This window comes from Callithrix jacchus, chromosome 13 (assembly GCF_049354715.1).
Source record: "Callithrix jacchus isolate 240 chromosome 13, calJac240_pri, whole genome shotgun sequence".
Lineage (NCBI taxonomy): Eukaryota > Metazoa > Chordata > Mammalia > Primates > Cebidae > Callithrix > Callithrix jacchus.
This window is the reverse complement of record NC_133514.1, coordinates 41,374,784-41,399,897: the sequence shown is the minus strand read 5'-3', so window position 1 is coordinate 41,399,897 and position 25,114 is coordinate 41,374,784. Positions and strand designations below refer to the sequence as shown.

Here is a 25,114-nt window from a genome sequence, read left to right as displayed (position 1 = left end):
TCCAACATGAAAATATCTCAATTCTTAATATATATGCACCTAAAACTGGAGCTCTCAAATTTATAAAACATTACTACTAGACCTAAGAAATGAAATAGCAACACAATAATAGTGGGAAACGTCAATACTCCACTGACAGCACTCAACAGGTCATCAAGACAGAAGACAACAAAGAAACAATGGATTTAACATATACCCCGGAACAAATGGAATTAACAGATATTTACAGAACATTCTACCCAACAACTGTAGAATATACATTCTATTCATCAGCACATGAAACATTCTCTAAGATAAACCATATTATAGTTGATAAGACTCAATAATTGAGGAAAATCAAACTGTAAGTACTCTTTCAGGCCACAGTGGAATAAATTTTGAAATTAATTTCAAAAGGAACTCTCAAAACCATACAAATACATGAAAATTAAATAGCCTGCTCCTGAATGATCATTGGGTTAATAATGAAATCAAGATAAATATGTAAAAATTCTTAAAACTGAATGATAATAGTGACACAACCTATCAAAACCTCTGGGAAACAGCAAAAGCCGTGGTAAGAGGAAAATTTCTAGCATTAAATGCCTACATCAAAAAGTCTGAAAGAGCACAAACAGACAATCTAAGGTCACACCTCAAGTAACTAGAGAAACAAGAACGAACCAAACCCAAACCCAGCAGAAGAAAAGAAATAACAAAGGTCAGCACAGAACAAAATGGAATTGAAGCAAACAGAGAACATTACAAAAGATAAATGAAACAAAAAGCTGGTTGTTTGAAAACATAAAATTGATAGACTGTTACTGGGATTAACCAAGAAAATAAGAGAGAAGATCCAAATAAGCTCAATTAGAAACAAAACATGAGATATCACAACTGATAACACAGAAATACAAAAGATTATTCAGGGCTACAATGAATACATTTATGCATACAAAGTGCACCCCTCTTAGATTAAACAAGGAAGAAATGGGAACTCTGAACAGACCAATGACAAGCAGTGAGACTTGAAATAGTAATAAAAAAATTGCCAACAAAAAAATATTCAAGACCAGATGGATTCACAGCTGAATTTTATCATTCAAAGAACAATTCATACTAATCGTATTGACACTACTCCAAAAGACAGAGAAAGAGGAAATCCTCTCTAAATTATTCTCTGAGGCCTGTATAACCCTAATAGCAAAACCAGGAAAGGACATAACAAAAAATCCCTACAGATCAATATCCCTGATGAAAATGATGTAAAAATCCTCCACAAAATACTAGCTAACCAAATCCAACAGCATATCAAAAAGATAATCCACCATGATAAAGTGAGTTTCCCAGCTGGGATGCAGGGATGGTTCGATGTATGCAAACTAATAAATGTGATACACCACATAAACAGAAGTAAAAACAAAAATTATATGACCATCTCAATAGATGCAGAAAAAGCATTTGACAAAATCCAGCATCTCTTTATAATCAATCTACCTATGCTCATGGATAGGTAGAATCAATATTATGAAAATGATCTTACTGCCAAAAGCAATCCACAAATTCAATGCAATTCCCTTCAAAATACCACCATCATTGTTCACAGAACTAGAAAAAAAGAAGCCTAAAATGCATACAGAACCAAAAAAGAGTCCACATAGCCAAAGCAAGACTAAACAAAAAGAACAAATCTGGAGTCATCACATTATCTGACCTCAGAGTATAAAGTAAGACTATGGTCACCAAAACAGAATGGTACTGGTCTAAAAACAGGCACATAGACCAATGGAACAGTATAGAGAATCCAGAAATAAACCCAAATATTTACAGCCAACTGATCTTTGACAAAGCAACAAAAACTTAAAGTGGGGAAAGAACACCCTGTTTAACAAATGGTGCTGGGATAATTGGCAAGCTACATGTAGAAGAATAAAACTGGATCCTCATCTCTCACCTTATACAAAAAGCTACTCAAGATGGATCAAAGACTTATATCGAAGGCCTGAAACCATAACCATTGTAGAAGATAACATGAGAGAACTCTTCTAGACATTGGCTTGGGCAAAGAGTTCATGACCAAGAACTTAAAAGCAAATTTGACAAAAATGGAGATAAATAGATGGGACGTAATTAAACTAAAAAGCTTCTGCACAGCAGAAGAAATAATCAGCAGAGTAAACAGACAACCCACAGAGTGAGAGAAAATCTTTGCACACTGTGCATCCAACAAAGGACTAGTGTTCAGAACGTACGAGGAACTCAAAACAATCAGTAAAAAAATGAAAACCAAAGCCACAGAAAAACCCAAATAATCTCATCATCAAAAAGTGGGCTAAATAGACGATTCTCAAAAGAAGACATGAAAATGGCCAAGAAACATATGAAAAATGCTCAACATCACCAATTATCAGGGAAATGCAAATCAAAACTACGAAGCAATGTCATTTTACTCCCGCAAGAATGACCATAATTGAAAAATCAAAAAATAATAGATGTTGATGTGGATGTGGTGAGAAGGGAACACTTTTACACCCTTTGGCATGAATGTAAACCAGCACAACCACCGTGGACTACTTTTAAAGGTCTACTTTTAGTAGCTGTTGAGTGTGGGGATTCCTTAAAGAACTAAAAGTAAATCTACCATTTGATCTAGCAGTCCCTCTACTGGTGTCTACTCAGAGGAAAAAGAAATGATTATATGAAAAAGACACTTGCACATGCACATTTACAGTATCGCAATTCACAATTGTAAAAATATGGAACCAGCCCACGTATCCATCAATCAAGTGGATAAAGAAAATGTGATATTTATGTATATAAACACACACAATACTACTCAGCCATAAAAAGGAACAAAGTAATGGCATTTGCAGCAACCTGGATAGAATTGGCGATCATTATTCTAAGTGAAGTAATTCAGGAATGGAAAAACATCTTAGTTCTGACTGCTAAGCAGAAGCTAAGCTATGAGGATTCAAAGGCATAAGAGCAATGCAATGTATTTTGGGGACTCAAGGGAAAGGGCAGGAGGAGGAGGAGAAGAATACACATTAGGTAGAGTGTACACTTCTCAGGTGATGGGTGCAGCAAAATCTCAGAAATCACCACTAAAGAATTTATTCATGTAACAAAACACCACCTGTTGCTCAAAACTGTATTGAAAAAATCAAAAGTCAATTTAAAAAACATATGTTGCCTGTACCAAACATATTTTGAGAAGCATTGATGATGTAAGAGGAATAAAATATACCTTACAGGGTTCCCAAATTCTCCCTTGCCTTCTTTTTTTTTTTTTTGCTTTTATTTTATTGACTTATTTATTTTTAATTTTTTATTGCATTTTAGGTTTGGGGGTACATGAGCAGAACATGCAAGACAGTTGCGTAGGTACACACATGGCAGTGTGTTTTGCTTCCTTTCTCCCCTTCACCCACATTTGGCATTTCTCCCCAGGCTATCCCTCCCCACCTCCCCCTCCCACTGGCCCTCCCCTTTTCTCCCCAATAGACCCCAGTGTTTAGTACTCCCCTCCCTGTGTCCATGTGTTCTCATTTTTCATCACCCGCCTATGAGTGAGAATATGCGGTGTTTCATTTTCTGTTCTTGTGTCAGTTTGCTGAGAATGATGTTCTCCAGATTCATCCATGTCCCTACAAACGACACAAACTCATCATTTCTGATTGCTGCATAATATTCCATGGTGTATATGTGCCACATTTTTCCAATCCAGTCTATTATCAATGGGCATTTTAGTTGATTCCAGGTCTTTGCTGTTGTAAACAGTGCTGCAATGAACATTCGTGTACATGTGTCCTTATAGTAGAACGATTTATAGTCCTTTGGATATATACCCAGTAATGGGATTGCTGGGTCAAATGGAATTTCTATTTCTAAGGCCTTGAGGAATCGCCACACTGTCTTCCACAATGGTTGAACTAATTTACACTCCCACCAACAGTGTAAAAGTGTTCCTTTTTCTCCACATCCTCTCCAGCATCTGTTGTCTCCAGATTTTTTAATGATCGCCATTCCCTTGCCTTCTACCTTTGCCTGCCTTCCTTCCTTCCTTCCCTCCCTCCCTCTCTCCCTCCTCCTTCCTTTCCCCTTCCCTCCCTCCCTCCTTTCTTCCTGCTTTTGACATTTTCTTTCCTTCTTTCTTGCTCTTTTTCTTTCTTTCTTCTTTCTCTCTCTTTCCTTTTTCTTTCTTTCCTTTCTTTTTTTCTTTCTTACTCTCTTTTTCTTTCCTCTCTCTCTTCTCCTTCCCTCCCTCCCTCCTTCCTTCCTTCTCTTCCTCTCTCCCTCCCTTTCTCCCTTCTTCCCTCCCTCCCTCTCTCCTTCTCTCCCTCCTCCTTCCCTCCCTCCCTCCCTCCTTCCTTCCTTCTCTTTTAATTTCTTTATTTCTTTCTTCTTTTTCTTCAGCCTCTTTACTTGTGAACTTTGAAGGCCTTTTAAACCAAAAGACTTGCTAAATCACTTATTTTAAAAGATTATTTTGATGGTTCTTAGTACCCTGGACTGCAGTTTCTGGTTAAAGTGGAAAAAATGCTGCCTAGGTCAAAATTACAAAGACACATATGGGACTTTCCCCTACCCTGTAAAATCCTGACCCTGTTTCCACCACCAGGAGTCACCTGGTGTTCAGTGTTCCTGATGATGCCTCGACTGAATAAAGTTTTTCATCTCTATCTGAATCCCTTACATTTTCTTTCAACAGCTGAAAATATTAAGCAATAGGGGTGCTGAAAGTGAGTCTCATTTTCAAGTTGAGGGGATGGAGGTGAATCTTATCCTGCTTGCTGTCGGTCGTGACACATGCCTGGCAGCTAAGTGTTCAGGTGTGGATAGAACAGATGTTTTTTCCTAACCCATTGGGCAAGAGGGACACAAGTTACTTGTTTCTGCCCAGTGGGGTCCTGTGACTTAAGAGAAGGATGGAGTAACTTGCTAGTATGTCTGTGGACAGCTGGGATGGGACGGGAACGGCAGTGTGGGCTGACAGGAGGAAATGAGAAGGCTCTGCTACCAGGACTAAGTCAGGAATCTGATCTGCACACTTGTGGAGGAACTGGAGCTTGGCACTCTAGACATTTTGGAGCCCTTCAGAAGGCCTGTTATTAGGACTGTGACATCCTAGCAAGATCAGATTATAGCAAGCGTGACTCCCGGCTCTGTCCTGGGGCCTAGAATTAGAACTTCCTCGCTTCCTCTTGTTGAGGTCAGGGCAGCCCAGGGACTGTCAAAGGCGAGGCTGAGCATGTGGTGAAGGGAAGGTGGGTTCAGCAGGGAAGGAGGAGGAAGTCTCTGTGGACTGGAACCCCTGCAGGAACCTGCCCACGCCCTGTATGAAATGGTATAGGAATGCTTTAGTTTGTCCATTTTTATCGTGGTAGAAGTCAGCATGGCTCATGCCAGAAAGGTCAGAATAACAGAATATATGCAATATGCAAGAGAAATTTTACCTTGCTCGTCTGTTGACATTTCTCCTGGGAACAGTAATGGATGTTGGAGAAGTTGCAGATTGGCATATCCAGTATATGGAAGTAAAGCCAAAAAAAAAAATCTTTCTTCACCACCTTCAGTCCACTATATAGCCCCGATACTTATATACACACACATGTTTAATTAAACAGCCATTTAGTGAGCAGCACAGGGAGCTCTTGCAGGTGGGGTAGAATGTGCCTGTCTTGAGATGGCATTGTTGCTTTGAAGCAGTTTTTAGTTCAAACAGGGAGATGTAAGCATGGCAGCACACGACTGTGCTAGCTCAAGAGGATCAGGACCAAGGGGAATCCCACACTCTGCTTGAAGGTAGATACCAGTCTAAGGAACCCAAGGGTGACTCAAGCACTGTGCATGGTAAGGAAAGACAACAGAAGGGACCAGTCTAGGGAACTGAGGACTCGCTGGGCCGAGGGATGGGGGCCCCCTATGCCTCCCACCATTCTCCTTAAACAGTACATGCTCAGGCACACCCCTCCCTCCTGCATCTCCCGTCCAGATGTCTTCAGCCCACTTTCCCACGTGCCTTTACACACAGCTCTGGGAGAGAAAGCCACACATAGGACAGTATGGCCATCGGCTTCCACAGCTCTTGTTAAACTTTAGCTCCTCCTCCTCCACCCCAAATTATAATAATTCACTAAATATCAGACATTTGTAGTGCTGGTCAGGTAACCATCCAAATCCTTGGTGATAACTACACTTAAAAACCGTAGTTAGAACATTAAGGAAGCACTTTCTAGCTGTTGGTATTGTATCTCTTTGAATTCTAGGACAAATATTTTATCTATTTTCTTATACATGTCCACATAGAATTCCAAAATAAATTCATTATCTTTTTTTTTTTTTTTTTTTGAGGCAGAGTTTCGCTCTTGTTACCCAGGCTGGAGTGCAATGGCGCAATCTCGGCTCACCGCAACCTCCACCTCCTAGGTTCAGGCAATTCTCCTGCCTCAGCCTCCTAAGTAGCTGGGATTACAGGCACGTGCCACCGTGCCCAGATAATTTTTATATTTTTAGTAGAGATGGGGCTTCACCTTGTTGACCGGGATGGTCTCGATCTCTTGACCTCGTGATCCACCCACCTCGGCCTCTCAAAGTGCTGGGATTACAGGCATGCGCCACCGCACCCGGCCTATCTTTTAAAAATATATATTGTGCAATGTATATTTATTGCAGCACTAGGCACAATAGCAAAGACTTGGAATCAATCCAAATACCCATCAATGATAGATTGGATAAAGAAAATGTGGCACATATACAACATGGAATACTATGCAGCCATAAAAAAGAATGAGATCATGTCCTTTGCAGGGACATGGATGAAGCTGGAAGCCATCATTATCAACAAACTGATACAAGAACAGAAAAATCAAACACCACACATTCTTGCTCACATGGACACAAGGAGGGGAACAACACACACCGGGGCCTGTCAGAGGGTGGGAGGTGAAGGGAGGGAGAGCATTAGCACAAATATCTAATGCATGCGGGGCTTAAACCTAGATGACTGCTTGATAGGTGTGGCAAACCACCATGGCATATGTATACCTATGTAACAAACCTGCACATTCTGCACATGTATCCTGGAACTTAAAGTAACAAACAAACAAAACATATATATGTATATGTGTGTGTGTGTGTGTGTGTGTGTATATATATATGTGAATATATATATACACACACACACACACACACATATACATATACACACATACATACATGTATATGTATAAATACACACACACACACACACATTGTGCATTACTTTTTTTTTTTGAGATGAAGTCTGTCACCCAGGCTAGAGTGCAGTGGCATCATCTCGGCTCATTACAGCCTCCACCTCCTGGGTTCAAGCAGTTCTTCTGCCTCAGCCTCCCAAGTAACTGGGATTACAGGCATATGCCACTGCCCAGCAAATTTTTGTATGTTTAGTAGAGATGAGGTCTCACCATGTTGCTCAGGCTGGTCTTTAACTCCTGACCTCAGGTGATCCACTCGCCTCAGCCTCCCAAAGTGCTGGGATTACAGGCGTGGGGCAGCATGCCCAGCCATCTATTGTGCATTACTTTCATGGCCAAAGAAGGCATATCACTCACTTATTGACATATGAGAAAGAAACATTAAATTGAGTGTGCCCTTTTTTTCCTGATTGTTTTTTGTATAATCCTATAAAACAAAATATAGGGAGTTTTTAAAATGCATGTCGTCTTTGCCCCTTCAAACATCTTTTTTTGGAAAGGCATATTACTGTCTTGATGGGAGGGAGACAGACATTATAATTACTCATAAAACTCCTCTCTCAACTGTAAGCGTTGGTTTTAAATTATCATGAAATTCAAATAATAGCTCGATAAATTTTCCCATCCAGGTTAAAGAAAAAGAATCATGTGAATACTTCTCTAAAGATTAAGCATTCCTTCGGAGTTCAACTTACCGCATTACCTTTTAATGTTTATTCATTTCATTTGTTCATCCATTCATCCATGAAAACATTTATTGAGCACCTGTATGTGTCAAGTACTCCTCTGAACTCAGAAATATGAATTAACAAAAGACAAAAGAAAAATCTAACTATTGAATGTTAGGTTCAATGCAGCATTTCCAAAAAAAAATTTTAAAGTAAAATATATAGTATATTACCTGTTCCTAAATGCTGTGGAGAAGGATAAGATAAAACATGGGCAGGGGCTGTGGTGTGCAGTTGGCTGGAGCACTCAAGAAAGGCTTCACTGAGGTGACATTCGAAGGAAGCCTGGAAGGAGCTGAGGGCAACAGATCCAGGAGATGAGCAGGCAGAAGAAGCAGCAAGCCCAGGCCCAGCTTTCTAATCTGAATTATTGCGAGTGGCCTGCATACCAGCCTCTCTCCCTCTGCTATTCTCACCTCCATTAGACAATTATCCTTATTAATAATATTTCAGTCTAATGACGGATCAAAAACCAAAGTCACCAAGTGACCTGTATGTCCTCACATTGCCTTGACCATTCATGTGGAGTGTATACATGCACTAAATTCTCCTTATTCATCATAGTTATCTTCTATAGTCATCTTGCCCTGAGACGCTAAATAAGCCAATATTGAAACATTGCTTCTACAAGAAATATGTACATCTATCTATCTGTCTATTCAACCATCCCCATATGTCACATAGAATATAATCTTAAATCGTAAAGACAACTCATTCTGGATTTTCTTTATTTACAAAAGAGAAAACGAGGCACAGGCACAGTTAAGTGAGTTGCCTGGAGCCACCCCATTAGCAAGTGCCAGAGTTGAGATTCAAACCCCAATCAGCTGGTCCCAGAGCCAGAACTTCATGCACTACCCTATGCAGTGCCTCCGGCGTTCATCCTCTGTGGAAGAGCTGGAACAGGGAGGCAGAGGTCATCTCATTCAGCCTCAGCTGGCTACTTGCACAGGGGCTACTCTATTGGTTTTGGGGTTACAAATACATTTTACCGAATAGACAAATTCGCAAATATGAATCTGTAGATAATAGTGAAGACTGAATGAATATAGACATACACGGTCATATGCCACATGACAAAGCTTTGGTCAACAACGAATTGCATATCTGATGGTGTTTTCATAAGATTATAATGGAGCTCAAAAATTCCTGTCACCTAGTGACGTCCTGATGATCCTGACTTCATGTAGACCTAGGCTGATATGCATGTTTATGTCCTTATTTTTCACAAAAAGTTGATAAATTTTTAAAAAATTTAAAATTTCAAACATAGAAAATCTTATAGGTAAGGATATAAAGAAAGAAAATGTTTTTGTACAGCTGTGTAATGCAATTGTGTTTTAAGCTAATTGTTATTAAAAAGAGTCAAAAAATAAAGTTTATAAAGTAAGAAAATTACAGTAAGCTAAAGTTGATTTATTATTGAAGAAAAAATAGGGTTTTTGTTTTTGTTTTGTTTTGTTTTTTGAGACGGAATCTCTCTCTGTCGCCCAGAGTGGCGTGCAATGGCTCAGTCTCAGCTCACTACAACCTCTGTCTCCCAGGTTCAAGCAATTCTTCTGCCTCAGTCTCCCAAGGAGCTGAGATTACGTGTGTTTGTATACATATGGATTATGTGGGTTTGTATACATTTATACACATATATATGTGACTGTGTGTGTGTGTATAATTTTTCTATTTGGGTGCATCAAAGTCTACTGGGAGATCAGTCTGAACAGTTGGAAAGGTGTTACCGCTCTCCCAAAGCCACTGCCTGCTCAGAGTTCAGAACAACCTTTGTTCACCAACGGCATTGTTCGCAGAGGCTGTTGATAGAGAGAAAAACAAACCTTCAGATGGATCCTGGAGTGCTCTCCTTAAAAATAAAAATTAAAAAATGCAATTAGATGACTTTCAATATATCCTCTTGCTTTTTCTTTTTATCTATTTTATGAACATAACTAATTACCTATTCAATAACCTCAATCACTCAATTTAGGAACAAAGCAGGCAAAATATATTGAGATCCACCGTGTCAACAGCTTTCTTAGAAGCAGTTCGTGTAATGTCATATCTTCCATGTTATCAAAAAAAGTTTAAGAATGAAGAATAGGGATGATTTTCCATTCAAATCTATGCCAAGAAAATATAGCATGATTAGTATATAAGGAAGCATTTGACCTGTCAAAAAAGACAGATTTAAATAGCATCTGTATGGAAGGCAGCCTGCCAGAATAATTTGAATATGCCTGTGGATGCCAAAAATGAGGGTTCTTTTCAGAATATTAAATTGTTATGAAATGTCCCACTGACAAGTTAGGTCTTTCTTTTTGTCCAAAGCAAAGGGCCGGCGTGATTAAAAATAATCATAGTTTACATTGAGCTGTTTGGGCTTTTTCAAAGTTGTTTGCCTATATAAACTCATTTAATTTTCATATGAACTCTTTGAGTAGGTACAATTATTATCTCCATTTTAGGGAACAGACACATAAAGGTTAGAGACACATAGTGAGTGGAAAGGGGGAAATTAGGGAGCTCCTCTCCATGAAAATGATCTATAGGTATGTTATTCTTTCATTTCTTCTGTGTCCTCCTTATTTTCGGGCATCAATACATTTGGAATTTTTGAGTTAGAGTAATTTCTAGGCTTTATACAATGTTTTTGTTTTCTACATATCAACACTTTTTCTTATCTATAATTTGTGAGTTCTGTTATTCTCTGTTACCTTGTAAATCAAAAGAGGTCAGGTGTGGTTTATAAATAGATAAGGCCACTGAGATAGTTATATTAAACTGGGAGGCCCCCTGTCATGTGTGCCACAGAAAAGTCTCCCATGAAAGTGGCAGTGGGCTGTCAGGCGTCAGGGTGCCAGTGTCAGGCTGGCGTAGGGAAAGGGAAAAGCAGGGAGCCATCTGGCTTTGGTGCTTTGAGGCCCACTGTCTATAAAACTCTCCCCAGCCCAACTGGCCACACCTGAAATTTCACCTTTAAAGGTGTTTTATTCTGGTGTTAAAGACTTTCTATTCTAATATCCCTATTAAAAGATCAATACTGCAGGACACAGTAGACAGCCAGGACTTAACACAGCATTTGGCAGGCTGGCTGCTGAAAAAAGATAAAGACCTGCTATAAGAGATGTGTCTCCAAGCAGGAGGCAAGGAAGATCAAAGAGCTAGGACACTGAAGATTAGACCTAGGTACCCAACAGCTGGCTTATATGTGAATGACAGAGAGGGTGAGAGAGACAGAGCACAATCTGGTTTTAATAAACCAGATTAACAGGAGATATTGACAATTAGCATTTTTTTTGGACCCTAAGAAGAGTCTATTGAGTCTGGAAAATCACCACGGATGCTGCATCCACTTCCCTGGGCCTTTTCATTGGCCAGGTGGCAGGTAAAGCTCTAAAGCTGAGGTTGATGAAGACACATTAGGACTTTTAGCTGATGTAGCTAAAAGGCAGATATCACAATCCTTTGGCAGCTGTAACCTATCACTATTGATGCTTACTCAGGGAAATCATAGAGGCCAACAACCCCCCACACTCAGGAAGAAATGAGAAATAGCCTGGGAGAGACACCACTGCAGGGCAGACAGAAGGGAAGGGGCAGGCATCTAGACCTGCTCCTTCTTCCCTGCATACGACTGCTTTCTACCACCCCAGCCAGTAACAAGCAACTGTTTGAGCTTTAGTCTAACACACTGTGTATCTTGATACCATAACCCACAACTTCATGTTAGAAGCACAGTCTGCTTCAGGCATAAAGGAAGCTGAATTAACATTGTGTTCTAGAAAAAATGAATTTTATGAAAACATTTTACATAAAAAATATGCCCTGCTGTGTTAGTGCTTCCAGTATCCATTGAGATCTATGGCACTGCCATGGGAAGCAAAGAAAAAGCACATTTCATGTCTATGAATTTTCATTTGCATCACATCAAAACCCAGACCAACAAGAAGATATTTCCCCCATATGCTGTTATTTAATATATGGTTAAAAGCACTTTGAGTACACTTCAAAGGAATAGAGTGCTTCAGAGTAGGTCTGTTTATTTCGGTTTTCTTAACATTCAATTCAGAGCACAAAAAACAAACAAAAAAACCAGCTTAATTCCTTAGGTTTCTTGAAGTTTGCCATAGTGACTATCTCCAAGACCAAAATCAAGGTTATATGGAGATGGTTTGCTCAAATGTTAAAATCTATCATCTCCCCCTCTGCCACACAGAATATGTCTCAACCATCATCCAGTAAAGCAGCTCTTTAAATATTTAGAATGATCTACTGTGTCTCAAATGAATCTTCACAGTAGGGTGACAGTTTTCCAACCCTTTCTTGGGTCATGCATCCAACATGGCTAAAATTGTCTTTTAATTACTGAGAATAAATTTATACCCCAGCTTTCGATTTTGTTTGTTTGGAAACAGCTTTTGAAGATGCAAAGCCATTTGCCTCCCAATTGAATTTTCAAAGCTTTGCATATATACTATTTAAATAGAGAAAGAATTGCTTTAGAAAATGTGTGTTCTTTGGTTAATTGACTGTTTGGTACCCTGCGGTCTACGCCTGCAGGCAGTGAGATGAATTCAGAAGCCTAAGCATTTAAACACCCTGTACTTTGGAATGACTGTAGTATGGAGTAATAGAATAACACAGACTTTCTTTTTTTCCAAAGGCAATACAGACTCTTTAACTAGGTCTGTGGCAACCCCTGATGTTGGTGAGTTTTCTTTTTTGGGGGGAGCGGAGGGGCGGAGTTTCGCTCTTGTTACTAAGCTGGAGTGCAATGGCACGATCTCAGCTCACCGCAACCTCCGCCTCCTGGGTTCAGGCAATGCTCCTGCCTCAGCCTCCTGAGTAGCTGGGATTACAGGCACGCGCCACCATGCCCAGCTAATTTTTTGTATTTTTAGTAGAGACGGGGTTTCACCATGTTGACCAGGATGGTCTCGATTTGTTGACCTCGTGATCCACCCCCCTCGGCCTCCCAAAGTGCTGGGATTACAGGCGTGAGCCACCGCGCCCGGCCTGGTAAGTTTTCTTATATTGAACTCATAGGGAAGAGCTGTTTGCACTATGAAAGTGTAAGATCGAATGTGCCAGCATTCCTCGTATGATTCTTATGGGGGTGGCATGGGAAATTGTCATAGTTTCCCAAACGGGGATGTCCCTGAGGTTTCTTACTTGGGGCACCTGAAGTTTTGTGCTTAAAATTTGATGGGAAACTAATGGGTGTTCCCTATGCATGTCCCCCATTTTAACTAGAGCAGCCATGCTTTATGTTTTTCACATAACAGTTTCAAAATCAGGTTGTTTTAATTTTTAAACAAAAACAAAAACAGAGTTCTTCTGTTTTCCCTCCCTCACTCTATTTTTTCTGTGAAAGACCTCGTATAGTAATTAAGATAATTAATTTTGAAATAGGAAATAAAGTTCTGACTTTAATGTCTTTGAGCCATGATTTTCTCATCTGTAAAAAGAAACCAGTATTCATAAGGTGGTTTTGAGGATTAACTGTAATAATAACCCTTTCATCTTTCTAGGCCTCCTTGATACCCCCAAATTCCATATCAGGGTTTGATGATATAGAATAAGGCCTTTATGATAGGATTAGACTTCATGCAATTATGGGAGCTGGTGAGTCAGTCTTTGTAAAGCTGTTTTCTGCATCTTTTGTCAGACCTGCTGGAAGAATAATGGAGGAGAGGTAGGGAGGAGCAAAGAGAAACAGCACCAGGGTGGGGAGGGGGAAACTGGAGCCCAGGAGGACAAACTGGAGGCTGTGTCTATGTCTTAGTGCCCCCAGCCTCTGTCACATGGTGACCGACCTGCTGGATAGACTGGGTCCTTGCTCCCGGTTCCTGCACACACATCTGGCCCCAGATTCCGCAACCCTGAGGGTGGAGATGCAGTGGGAGCTGGAGGTGCCTGTGGGCTTGGCCTTGCCCCATGCATGAAGGTGAGACAGCAGATCAACAATGATTCCATACCAAGTGTCATTGTACTAACCGCTCTTTCACACTCTGGAACTTCCTTTTTCTACCTACACCACCCTCATACGTGACCTGACCATCCCTGTGGCTTTAGATGCTACCTATGTGTTAATGACTCCTTCGTCTACCAGCACCTTCCTTGTCCTGAATTTTCTACAATACATGTGTGTGGAAAAACCTAGGAGAATTGATTGCTAGCAGGTTCAATATGAGTATAGGTCAGTGTCTCAAGGTTCGCGCACATACACACACACGCGCATACACACACGCACACACGCGTGCACACGCATGCACACACGCATACACACGCGTGCGCGCACACACACACTTATACTCAAAGCTTTAATGGTGTTGATAGAAGCAATAGTCACAGGATCTGTGACTGTCCTTCTCTACTTTGCACTGAGGAGACCACAGTAGGGACTTGGCCCTCAGTTTTAAAGTTGTAGTTTAAGAAAATTATCAACAAACAGGACATGCCATCTAGAATGACATGGAGGTGATGCAGGAAGCTCCAAAGCACATTCCAATGAAGAACACTGTAAAACTGCCGCTTGACTTTCAGCCTGGTAAACAAAACTTAGGGGAGATAACTCTGAAGTATTTGATGTACTTAAAAAGATGAGAACAAATTTTTGCTAGGAACCCACACAATGCAGAATTTAGGCTAGTGGCTAGAATTCAGCTGTACTTAAGATAAGTGTTTAGGACGGATAGGGTGACTCACATTTGTAATCTCAGCACTTTGGGAGGCTAAGGTGGAAGAATTGCTTGAGCCCAGGAGTTTGAGATCTGCCTGGACAACATAGCAAGACTTCGTTCAACAACAAAAAAATAAAAATATTAGCCAGGCATGGTGGTGCATGCCTGTGGCCCAGCAGAATACTAAGGAGGCTGAGGCAGGAGGATTGCATGAGCTCAGGAGTTCGAGGCTGCAGTGGACTACAATCACGCTACTGTATTCTAGCCTGGGTGCAAAGCAAGTCCTCACGTAGGAAGGAAGGAAGGAAGGAAGGAAAGAAAGAAGGAAGGGAGGGAGAGAGGGAGGGAGGGAGAGAGAAGAGGAAAGGAAGAAAAAGAAAGGGAAGGAAAGAAGTAAAGGAAAGACAGGCAGAAAGAAAGGAAGAGAAAGAAGGAAAGAAAGAAAGGAAAGAAAAAATTTGAAAAAGAAAGGAATGAAAGAGAAAGAGGGAGTGAAGAAAGATGAAAGAAAAGAAAAAGGAAGGAAAGGAAAAGAAAAAGGAAGAAAGAAAAAAGGAAAAAAGCGAGGAAGGAGGGAAGAAAGGAGGGAGGGAGGGAAGGTGGGAGGTCTCTAAGTATAAATGGTATTAGGATAGGTACAAAAATTAATTCTGCTCGTCAACAATTTAACAAATTTATACAAACCCTATGGAGTTTTGGAGGGACCAGCGGTATCTTCAAACCTTGGAAGCTCTTAAAAAATGTAGATTCCTAAGCTCCAACCTAGATTTACTGAATCATAATCATCTAGGGTAAGGCTGAAATTTGTGTTTTTAAAAACTCCTACATGGTTCTCACTTGTCAAGTGGGCAGATATAAGAATACTGGACTAGATGGTACCAAATTAGCTTTCCATACTTCCTTAATTCTCTTCCTAGTCCCTGTCATGGGAGGCAATATTCACAGTGGGAGGAGTATAGACTCTTGAGCCAGAATGCCTGGGTTCAAAGCCCAACTCCGTCTCCCACTAGCTAGATGGTTTTGAGCAAGTCTCCATACCTCAGTTTCCTCCTCTGTTAAATCAGTGTAACAGTAGTATCTACCCCTAGAGTGCTGCAAAGAGTAAATGGAAAAATGGGTAAAGTAAGCACATCAGGGCTTATATATGGCATATATCAGTATTAGCTATTTTCTTTCTGCTGAAAGATGAGAAATCCATGTACAAGACAGTTTGATTAATGGATGTATTGGAAGTAGAAGAGAAAGAAATTACTCAAAAACAAAGGGTTTATTGTTTTTACCTTTATATTATTAATCATCTTTCAAAATAATTCAGCTTTAGTGAACATTATAATGCAGAACATATGTAAATATTTCTTTGAGCGTTTCGAGGTTATCAAAGCATCAGTATGAATTTAAAGATTACTTTCCAGTAATTGACAACAATTAAAATTGTAGGGCATTAATGAAGATAGAAACTGAATAAACTGAAGCTTCCAGTTTGCAGAGGTTTGTGTATAGAACTCCATCCATCTAATATTTAAAAAATAAAAATCAAGTGTAATGTGCAGCTCTTGAGTATACGGTAAGACAGATTTTGGTAAATGAATATACTCTGTAGCTACCATCCCGAATCAAGATATAGAACATTTTAATCACCCTAGAAAATTCCCTTTTATTCTATTCCAGTCAATTTCTGTGCCGCTTTTTAGGCAACATGATTCTGAAATCTATTTTTACGGAAGAACTTTGCAGTTCTTGAGCTTTAGATGAATGGCGTCATACAGGAGGGACTCTTGTGTCTGACTTCTGTATCTCTACATTATGTATCTGAGATTTGCTTATGTTGTTGCATTCATCTACAGATTTTAAAAAACTTCCAGGTGTTATTTTAATTGCATGAATACACCACATTTTGTTTGTCATTTCTTGTGTTATGGACATTGGGGTTGTTTTGAGGTTTTGGCTATTGTGAATAGAGTTGCTAGCAACATTCTTGTAAAAATCTTTTTATAATACTAAGTATTTGCTCCTTTTAAATTTCTACTAGACATTTCTTGTCATAAGGTCGATATATATTTAACTTTATTAAGTACTATCAACCCATTTGCCAAATTATTTGTTCCGTTTTGCGATCTTCTCAGGAATGTGTAAAATTCTAGTTCTTCCATAGGGTCATTGACATTTGATATGGATTTATTCGATGTTAGCATTCAGAGTGGGTATGCGATAGTATTTAATTGTCCTTTTAATTTGCATTTCCCTCATGACAAATGTTGTTGAGCACCTTTTCTTGTGCTTATTGGTCATTTTTATGTCTTCTTTTATGACGCATGTGATAAATTATTTTGCCTTCTAACAAATTAGTTGTAGGAGTTGGTTACAGATTCTGGATACAAGTCCTGTATCAGGTGCGTCTTACGAATATTTTTCCCCAGGCACTGTGTTATCTTTTTGTTTTCCTGATGGCGTCTTTTACAGGCAGAAGGTTTTGCTTTTTATAAAATCTAATTTATCACTTTGTAATCGTTAATATGTTTTGTTTCCTAAGAAATCTGTGCCTATTCCAATTTCACAAAGATATTATTTTATGTTTTTCTAGAAGATATTTCACGGTTTTATGTTTTTATCGTTTTGGTTTTTATATTTAAATATATAATTAATGTTATTATTGATGTGTGTTGGAAGGTATTCTTTTAAGCTTTGTTATTGGTTAAATTGTATTTAGAACTGTTAAGTTCTCCTGATGAATTTCTTCCTTTGTCCTTATAAAATACTTTATTCTTCTTCTTTTTTTTTTTTCTTTTGAGACAGAGTTTTGCTCTTGTCAGGCTGGAGTGCAATGGCGCGATCTCGGCTCACCGCAACCTCCGCCTCCTGGGTTCAGGCAATTCTCCTGCCTCAGCCTCCTGAGTAGCTGGGATTACAGGCACACGCCACCATGCCCGGCTAATTTTTTGTATTTTTAGTAGAGATGGGGTTTCACCATGTTGACCAGGATGGTCTCGATCCCTTGACCTCATGATCCACCCGCCTTGGCCTCCCAAAGTGCTGGGATTACAGGCATGAGCCACCGTGCCCGGCCATAAAATACTTTCTTAATTGCTGGTAAAATGTCTCGTCATGACATCTATTTTGCCCAATATTAATATAGACACTTCAACTTTCTTAAACTTTTTTTCATAAGTTTAAGGATGTCTTTTTCTATCCTTTTACTTTCAACCTCTAAGTGTTCAAAGTACATCTTTGAATTCAGTGTATATTTAATCTGGCTTTTTATCTAGTCTGATAGTTTTGGCCTTTTGACTATTTAATTCATTTATATGTAATGTAATTATTGATCTGGTTGACATTAGCCCTATAATTTTACTATTTGTTTCTTTCATTTTCTGTTTTGCTATTCCTTCTTTTCTGTCTTATTTTGAATCAAATACTTTTTATTATTCTATTTTATTTTCTCCTTTTTTTTTAGCTTTCTTCCTTTGTATTTGCTTATTTGTTGTTCTAAGGGACTATAGTATGCAACCTTAACTTATCATAGCTCCATTTCATATAAAATATAATCGTCTTTCAACAATATTGTTCTAGTCCGACCCATTCTTGAGCTACTGTTGTCATGTTTTACATGTCCATAGATTATAAACAGCATAATATACAATATAGATATAGTGTTTTAATTCTTTCTTTAAATTGTTTGCTTCCATCAAATAAACGAAGAGGAATTTTAAAAGGTAGATACCCACATATTAATTATTTCTGAGACTTTTCTCTGTTTTTTACCATAGATCTGAGTCTAAATCTGGTATCATTTTCCTTCCCCCAGAAGATATCTATATAGAATTTCTGTAGTACTGGTTTGCTGACAAACTATTCATTTCAGTTTTGTTCATTGAGAATATTCTTGGCCTACCTTCAATTTTGAAGGATATTTTTGCTGGAAATAGAATTCTGAGTGAACAGGGTTTTTTTCTGTTTGCTTTTCCTTTTTCATTTTTTCTTTTATCACTTTCTGTTCCTTGAGCAGGTCAGTCCCATTTCCACTCTGGGCCTCTGTGTTTGCTGTTTGCTACCCTGGATAGCTCTTTACCCCACTCTTCACATCTCAGGTGAATCAACATTGTCTGGTTCCATTTCACACTTCTCCTAGAACTCTGTTGACCATACTATCCCAAATCACTCTTCTTCCCACTTACTTTCTCCCTCATTTTAACTGCTTGCATGATAACTGCTTGTATCCTCTGCAACACTTTCACAACCTTTAATTATATTTTTTAATTTGTACACTTGTTTCTTGTCTTTTTCTCTGATTAACTCCATAAGAAAATGTACTCTGTCTTCTTTTCTCCTATATTCATAGCATTCAGCAAAGTATCTCACACCATTATAAAGGCTCAATGATATCTCTCTAATGTAGAATGGATACAGTTGAAGTCATAGGGACCTCTAGCTTTGCTATACTTGAGTAGTCACATACTGCTAAAATCTCCAGGACCACCTTTTTACAAACACCAAGCTAGGACATATAAATACAAAGGTGATACTTCTTCAGGGAGCTTTTCCAGATCCACTGAATTAGAAACAATCTCCTCTTCTACCTCCTAAACATTTCACTTCATCCTCATTGTAACACTTTTAATTGTCTACCTTGCATCATTGCTACTTCTATATCTGTTTTCTGTCTCCAACTAGATTGTCTGACAGGTCCTTGCAGGTAGGAACTATATTTTTCTAACCCATATTAGGCAATCCTGCAGAAATAACCTTTAGGTCTGCAAAGGTTTTAGGATACTCTTAATATGGTGTTGTGCTGAAAATGAATTGAATAAGGAAGTTAGCATTTTTTTGGTTTAATAAGGTGTTCTAGTTCTCTAAGGAAAAGAAGAGTCATATAATTCCAAAGTAATTAGAATTTCAACTGTGCATTAATAAAGCACAGTTCCCACCAAGGAACTGTGTCACGCGTGGAGGAGGACTCCTCTGCCCCTTCTCTGCCTTTGTTCTTGTTTATATGCACTGCCTTTACAATTTATAATCCCTGTAGTTTGCATTGCAATAAAATGCCAAATATTTTCTGCCCATGCCTCTGGCTGCGGAGCATGAGAATTGGTATGGAAAGCAACAGATCAGAATATTTTTTAGATTTGTTGAAGTTCTTAAAAATGCCCATTTATAAACATAAATATTTATGCCTATTGCAAGCTGAACCTCTATTTGTTATGGGGAGACCTTTGATTAGCCTGTAGCCTGAAGAGGACCCATATAAATAGTATTAGTATTTATTATGACGAGATTAATGGGGAACTCTGGAAGGAATAAACCCTGAAGCTGGTTTTAGTATTCTGATTCCATGCATAGAAAAGGAGATAGGTCAGCCCTGGATAAGCATTTAAACAACTCACACACTGGTAGTGATAACTTACAGCCTTTGGGTTTGGGGATCATAATACTCCTGAGAATCATGCATACCTGTGAAATGGAAAGGCAGTATAGCCACAGCACTTTTTTATGGAATAGCTTTTTTTTTTTTTGTAAGGTCCAGTATTGTTCTGACAAATTCAGGTTCCCAAAGGGAGTATGATTTTATGGGAGAATTATTTGTAAAGTGCAGGTGTATGATGAGGTTGGGTATTATGTTCTGAAACTTCTTGTACATTTCCAAGCCCCAAACCAAGGCTTAGAGTATCAGAATCTCCAGAAGTTGTGCCTGCCGGAGGATGCATCCACACTCTGAAGTTTGAGAGTCACTGCTTGAGAAAATAGGTTTCAACATTTGTCTGTTTTATCTCTGAACTGGCAGCTTGTACCTGAAAGGTTGTCGGTCTCTTAGGTTCCTTTCTACAAAGATCCCAGATATTTGTGGTTTCATTGTTCTTCTCGTAATTAAATGGACTATTAATTGAACTATTAGGTAAATCAATACCTGATTATGTGATTGAAACAAAAACAAAAACAAAGCTAGCTCTTATGTCCAGCTTATGATATACATTTCAAATAGGTCTCTCTGAAATGCTCATTGGGCCATAGGAATGCGAATGCCTCCAGGAAGCTTTACTCTTTGTTCAGATTGTAGACATGGACAGTTCTGAGGAAACTGACATTCAGCAAGCAGGACTCATTGGATTTGATGCAATCCTAAAGTAACTTTAGGCCAGGCGCGTGGCTCACATCTGTAATTCCAGCACTTTGGGAGGCCAAGGCAGGTGGATCACTTGAGGGCAGGTGTTCAAGACCCACCTGAATAACATGGTGAAACCGCATCTCTACTAAAAATATAAAAATTAGCCAGTCATCATGGCACATGCCTGTAATCCCAGGTACTTGGGAGGCTGAGGCAGGAGAATTGCTTGAACTCTGGAGGCAGAGGTTGCAGTGAGCTTAGATAGCATCACTGCACTCTAGCCTGGGCAACTGAGCGAGACCCCCATCTCAAAAAAAAAAAAAAAAAAAGAGAAAGTTTATTCCTGCCCTCCATTTGCTTATTCAAATTGTCTCTGTGAGGTTATTTTTTTCCAATCTTTTAGATAGAAACTAGGTCAAGTTTCATGAGTTTTCACTTACTTTTAAGTATTTAAAGAGTCCTTTGCTGACTTGTAAATACGTAAATTCTGTATTTTCTTAATTAATATATTTATGATAGAGCAGTAATTTTTAAATATTTCCATTATTTACTAGAAGTTGGTTGTCCCCCTCTTCCAGCTCAGTCCTGCTTGGGGCTGTGTATTTGATGTGGGAAAAGAGGGTGTGGGAGGTTTCTCTCTTTGTCTCTGCCTGGAGCGTTTGCTTTTCTTCTTTTACCTCAGTACATTGCTCTGGCTCCTCCAGGGTTGAGGGATGCAGGTGGAAGGCCTGCGAGGGAAGTGGAAGTTTACTTGGTAGATACTGCGCACAGCTAACCTGGATACTGCTTGACTGGGCAGGAAGTGCAAACTGATTCTTCTTCTCAGGATGCTTTTGTGAAAGGAAAATAAATCTCAGGACTCCAAATCACTAAGCCAGGGGAAGTGTCAAGCTGGGAAACTGGCCTTCCATTTTCTTCCTAAATAAGATACCTACAAATTTCCAAAGCCATGTGCAGCCCTCACAATTTGCCCACAGGGAAATTCCTTGTGGACAAAGCACAGACAGAATTCAAAGTCATCCCTCTGAGGCTCACTTGAGACAAAAGCATATGTGATTGTTTCCTCTACCCTATTGTTGATGTAAAAATACACATTCACTGAGCCAGACTAAATTCTGTATTTAGTGGGAGGCTGATCAAGGACTCAAAAGAATGCACCCTTGTCTCTTGTCTGCCCATGACTTGGAAGCCCCTGCCTCAAGTTGTTCCACCTTACTAAACCAAACAATGTACATCTTACATATATTGATTAATGTCTCGTGGCTCCCTAAAGTGTATAAGAGCAAGTTGTGCCCTGACCACTTTGGGCACGTGTCCTCAGGACCTCCTGAGGCTGTGTCAGAGGTGCGTCCTTAATCTTGGCAAAATAAATTACCTCAATTGAAATTGATTGAAACCTGTTTCGGATATCTTTTGGTTTACAATTTCATGGCTTTTTCAGGGACTCATCATTACTTAATCCAGGCTAAGTAGCTTCTCTGGGATCACTTTAAGCACATAGATAACCAGATGAACACTTCCAGCATCTTTCTGCTGAAGTCTCATTTCCCTCAACTTCAGGCAGCCCTTTTGGGTAGTAGCTAAGAAGTCATCAAACCAGCTTCTCTCATGCAGGATACATGCAGTCTGTGGGAAGCTTTCACATATCCTTTCTTCTGACAAGCTGTGAGAACACAGGTCATGTCCAATTCTGCCCACTTTTATACTTTGCCACCAGAGACGATAACAAACCACAATCTCGAGCCCTTTGGATCTTGCAGGTGATGTCAGAGTCCAATCTACCACTTCCAAGTAACAAGAAGATGCTCCTCAAACCCTCTAGGTATGGAATCCCTTCTCTACAGGCTTAAGGTGAGAAGAATTCCACAGTCCCACAAGGAACTCACAGTACAATACAGCTCTGTCTTAAGAAAGTATCTACCCATTTCTTTCTTCTTCAGTCTCTTCTTTATACTGGTGGTGAGCGGTCAGCACAGGTTCATGACCACTTCCCCTGGACGTTCTGCACTGATGCTCTCTCACCTCATTTTGGTAATGTGGGTATATTTATCATTTGCGTCTAGGACTTCCCAGTAGCACTTCAGCTGGCACACTCATACAGAAAGCGTTCCATTTTAACATCTCTTCAAAATAGTAAGAATAGCGAGCTCATATTGATCACTTGTTATGTGCTGGGCACTGTCACATACATGCCATATCTCACTCAGCCCTCTCCACAATACTGTAGGAAAACAGAAGTCCAGACAGGTCAAATAATTTGCATAAAGTTACCCAGGGAGCAAGTTGCAAAGCTGTTCCAGCACAGGGCATTTATTTTCTTTTTAGGAAAAGAGGAATAACTTTGCCTCTTAGAAATTAAATATCATGCATTGATAAAAACAAATGCTATAGCTTTCAGTGCTGGTGTTTACTATGCCAGAACAGAATTTTGTACTCATTTGCTAAACATTATTATATCTATCTATCTATCTATCTATCTATCTATCTATCTATCTATCTATATGTATATGTCTTTTTTTTTTTTTTGAGACAGGGTTTTACTCTGTCATCCAGGAAGGCAGTAGCACTATCATAGGTCACTGTAACCTTGAACTGGGCTCTCAGCCTCCCGAGTAGCTAGGACTACAGCTGTGTGCCACCATGCCTGACTTTTAACATTTTTTTGAGACAGGATATTGCTATTTGGCCCAGGCTGGTCTTGAACTCCTAGTTTCAACTGATCCTTCTGCCTCAGACCCCCCAAAGCATTGGGATTACAGGCCATTTTAGTGTCTTATTCACTTAGTTCTTACAAAACCTAGTGATGTGATTGGCCTTATCTTTGTCTTGTAGATGAAGAAACTGAGGCTAGAAAGAAGTTATGTGACTTCCTCTGGATCACAAAACGAGAAATGACTGGAGTCAGAATTAAAATCCAGCATTTCAGATCATGACCAACTTTACTTTTCTCTCTATTCTGAAGGGAAGAGAGGAATGTGTTTCATTATGGGTTTCAGCTCTGTGGTAAATGTTTAGAGCTATTTGATTAAAGCTGCTTTTAAACTTAAATTGGCTCTACATGAAACAAGATTTTTACTAAACTTCTGAAAGCAAAGATCATCTTATTCATCTTGGATTCCCTAGTACATGGCCCAAAGTTGATACTGTATTAGTGAGTTAATTAAATGAATGAAAAAGTGAATGAATAGATTGTCTTCTAAATTCTGGTGGAAAGTAAGACTTCACATGAACCAGGTTGATGTATTATTCTTCTTCTGTATTTACATTTTATAAATTGATCCTAGAAGGAACGCCTAAAGGAATAATTTCTAGAGTTGAATTTCTGTTGCTGCCATTGGAATAGAGTGGAAAGGAATTGGGATAGAGTTTTTCTCTGGAGTCTCAAATTTCACTGCAGAGATGACAATGTATTATGTCTTCATGCTCTAGAGAAAAACAGAATGCATCTTTATTTGACTATAAAATGTCCAGAAACACCTTACCTCAGTTCAAAGAAGGATGCTCTAAGCCGTCCAGAAATGGAATAGGCTGCTTCTAGCATATTCATATTCACACTTGTGCTAAGAGAACTGTTGGCTGTACTCTGCAATGAGGGGTTGAAGTATTGGTGTGGTAGACCAGGAGTTCTCTCAGATACTCTGTCCCTGAACTTCTGGAGTTGCGAGGATTCATGCAGGTGGTTGATGACTGGATGCAGCTAACCAGGTCTGTCTGTCATCCACAGGTCTGAGGCGCAATTACAGATGTACCATCTGCAGTGTCTCCCTAAACTCAATAGAACAGTATCATGCCCATCTGAAAGGATCTAAACACCAGACCAAGTAGGTACTTTTGTGCTTTCACTTTTCGGTTTCTTCTGTGTAACTTTTAGTAAGATGATTAAAGGCTAAACACTTTATTTCTAAATAAGTAGAAAGGAAATTATATCTCTTTTGCTTCAAAGTTCGCCTGATATTTATGCTTACTTGAAGAATGGCTTCTTCTCTTTTTGGCATGAGTAATGAGAATCTTCTATTTTTTTTCACTTTTTCAAGGACAGTTTAACATATTTTTATAAAATTAGGACATATTGTAATCTATACTGTTTTAAAATAAATGATATTATTCTTATTTGTAGGATGTACCAAACTTTGGTGATGTGAAGACAAATTCTATGAGTATCTTCAACCACTTTCCCTTTCTGGATGGATATTGTTGATTATTATAGAAACATAACAAATCCCCCAGTGTATTAGTCACTTACATACATAGCTATTTCCAATGGAAACTCATTGGAATGAGTGAATGGAAACTCATTCCATTTTTTTCAAAGATTCTCATAATTGTAAGCTGAGAAAGGCTTACCAGGCATCATTTTACCCATATTTATGCTATGCAGCTCTTTAAAAACCACTG

The 25,114-nt window shown here is 39.2% G+C and overlaps 1 protein-coding gene across 3 annotated transcripts in view; it reads left to right on the top strand.

Moving 5' to 3' along the window:
- Window positions 1–25,114, top strand: part of ZMAT4 (zinc finger matrin-type 4) — a 360,398-nt gene that overhangs the window by 279,865 nt on the left and 55,419 nt on the right. For 2 of the 3 annotated variants that reach the window (XM_035270372.3, XM_035270371.3), the window contains one exon: window positions 24,444–24,540. The exons of the other annotated variant lie outside the window; for it this stretch is intronic. In XM_035270372.3, coding sequence (XP_035126263.3) covers window positions 24,444–24,540 — 97 coding nt within the window. The remainder of the gene's footprint in view (window positions 1–24,443; window positions 24,541–25,114) is intronic. 3 annotated transcript variants of the gene reach the window in all.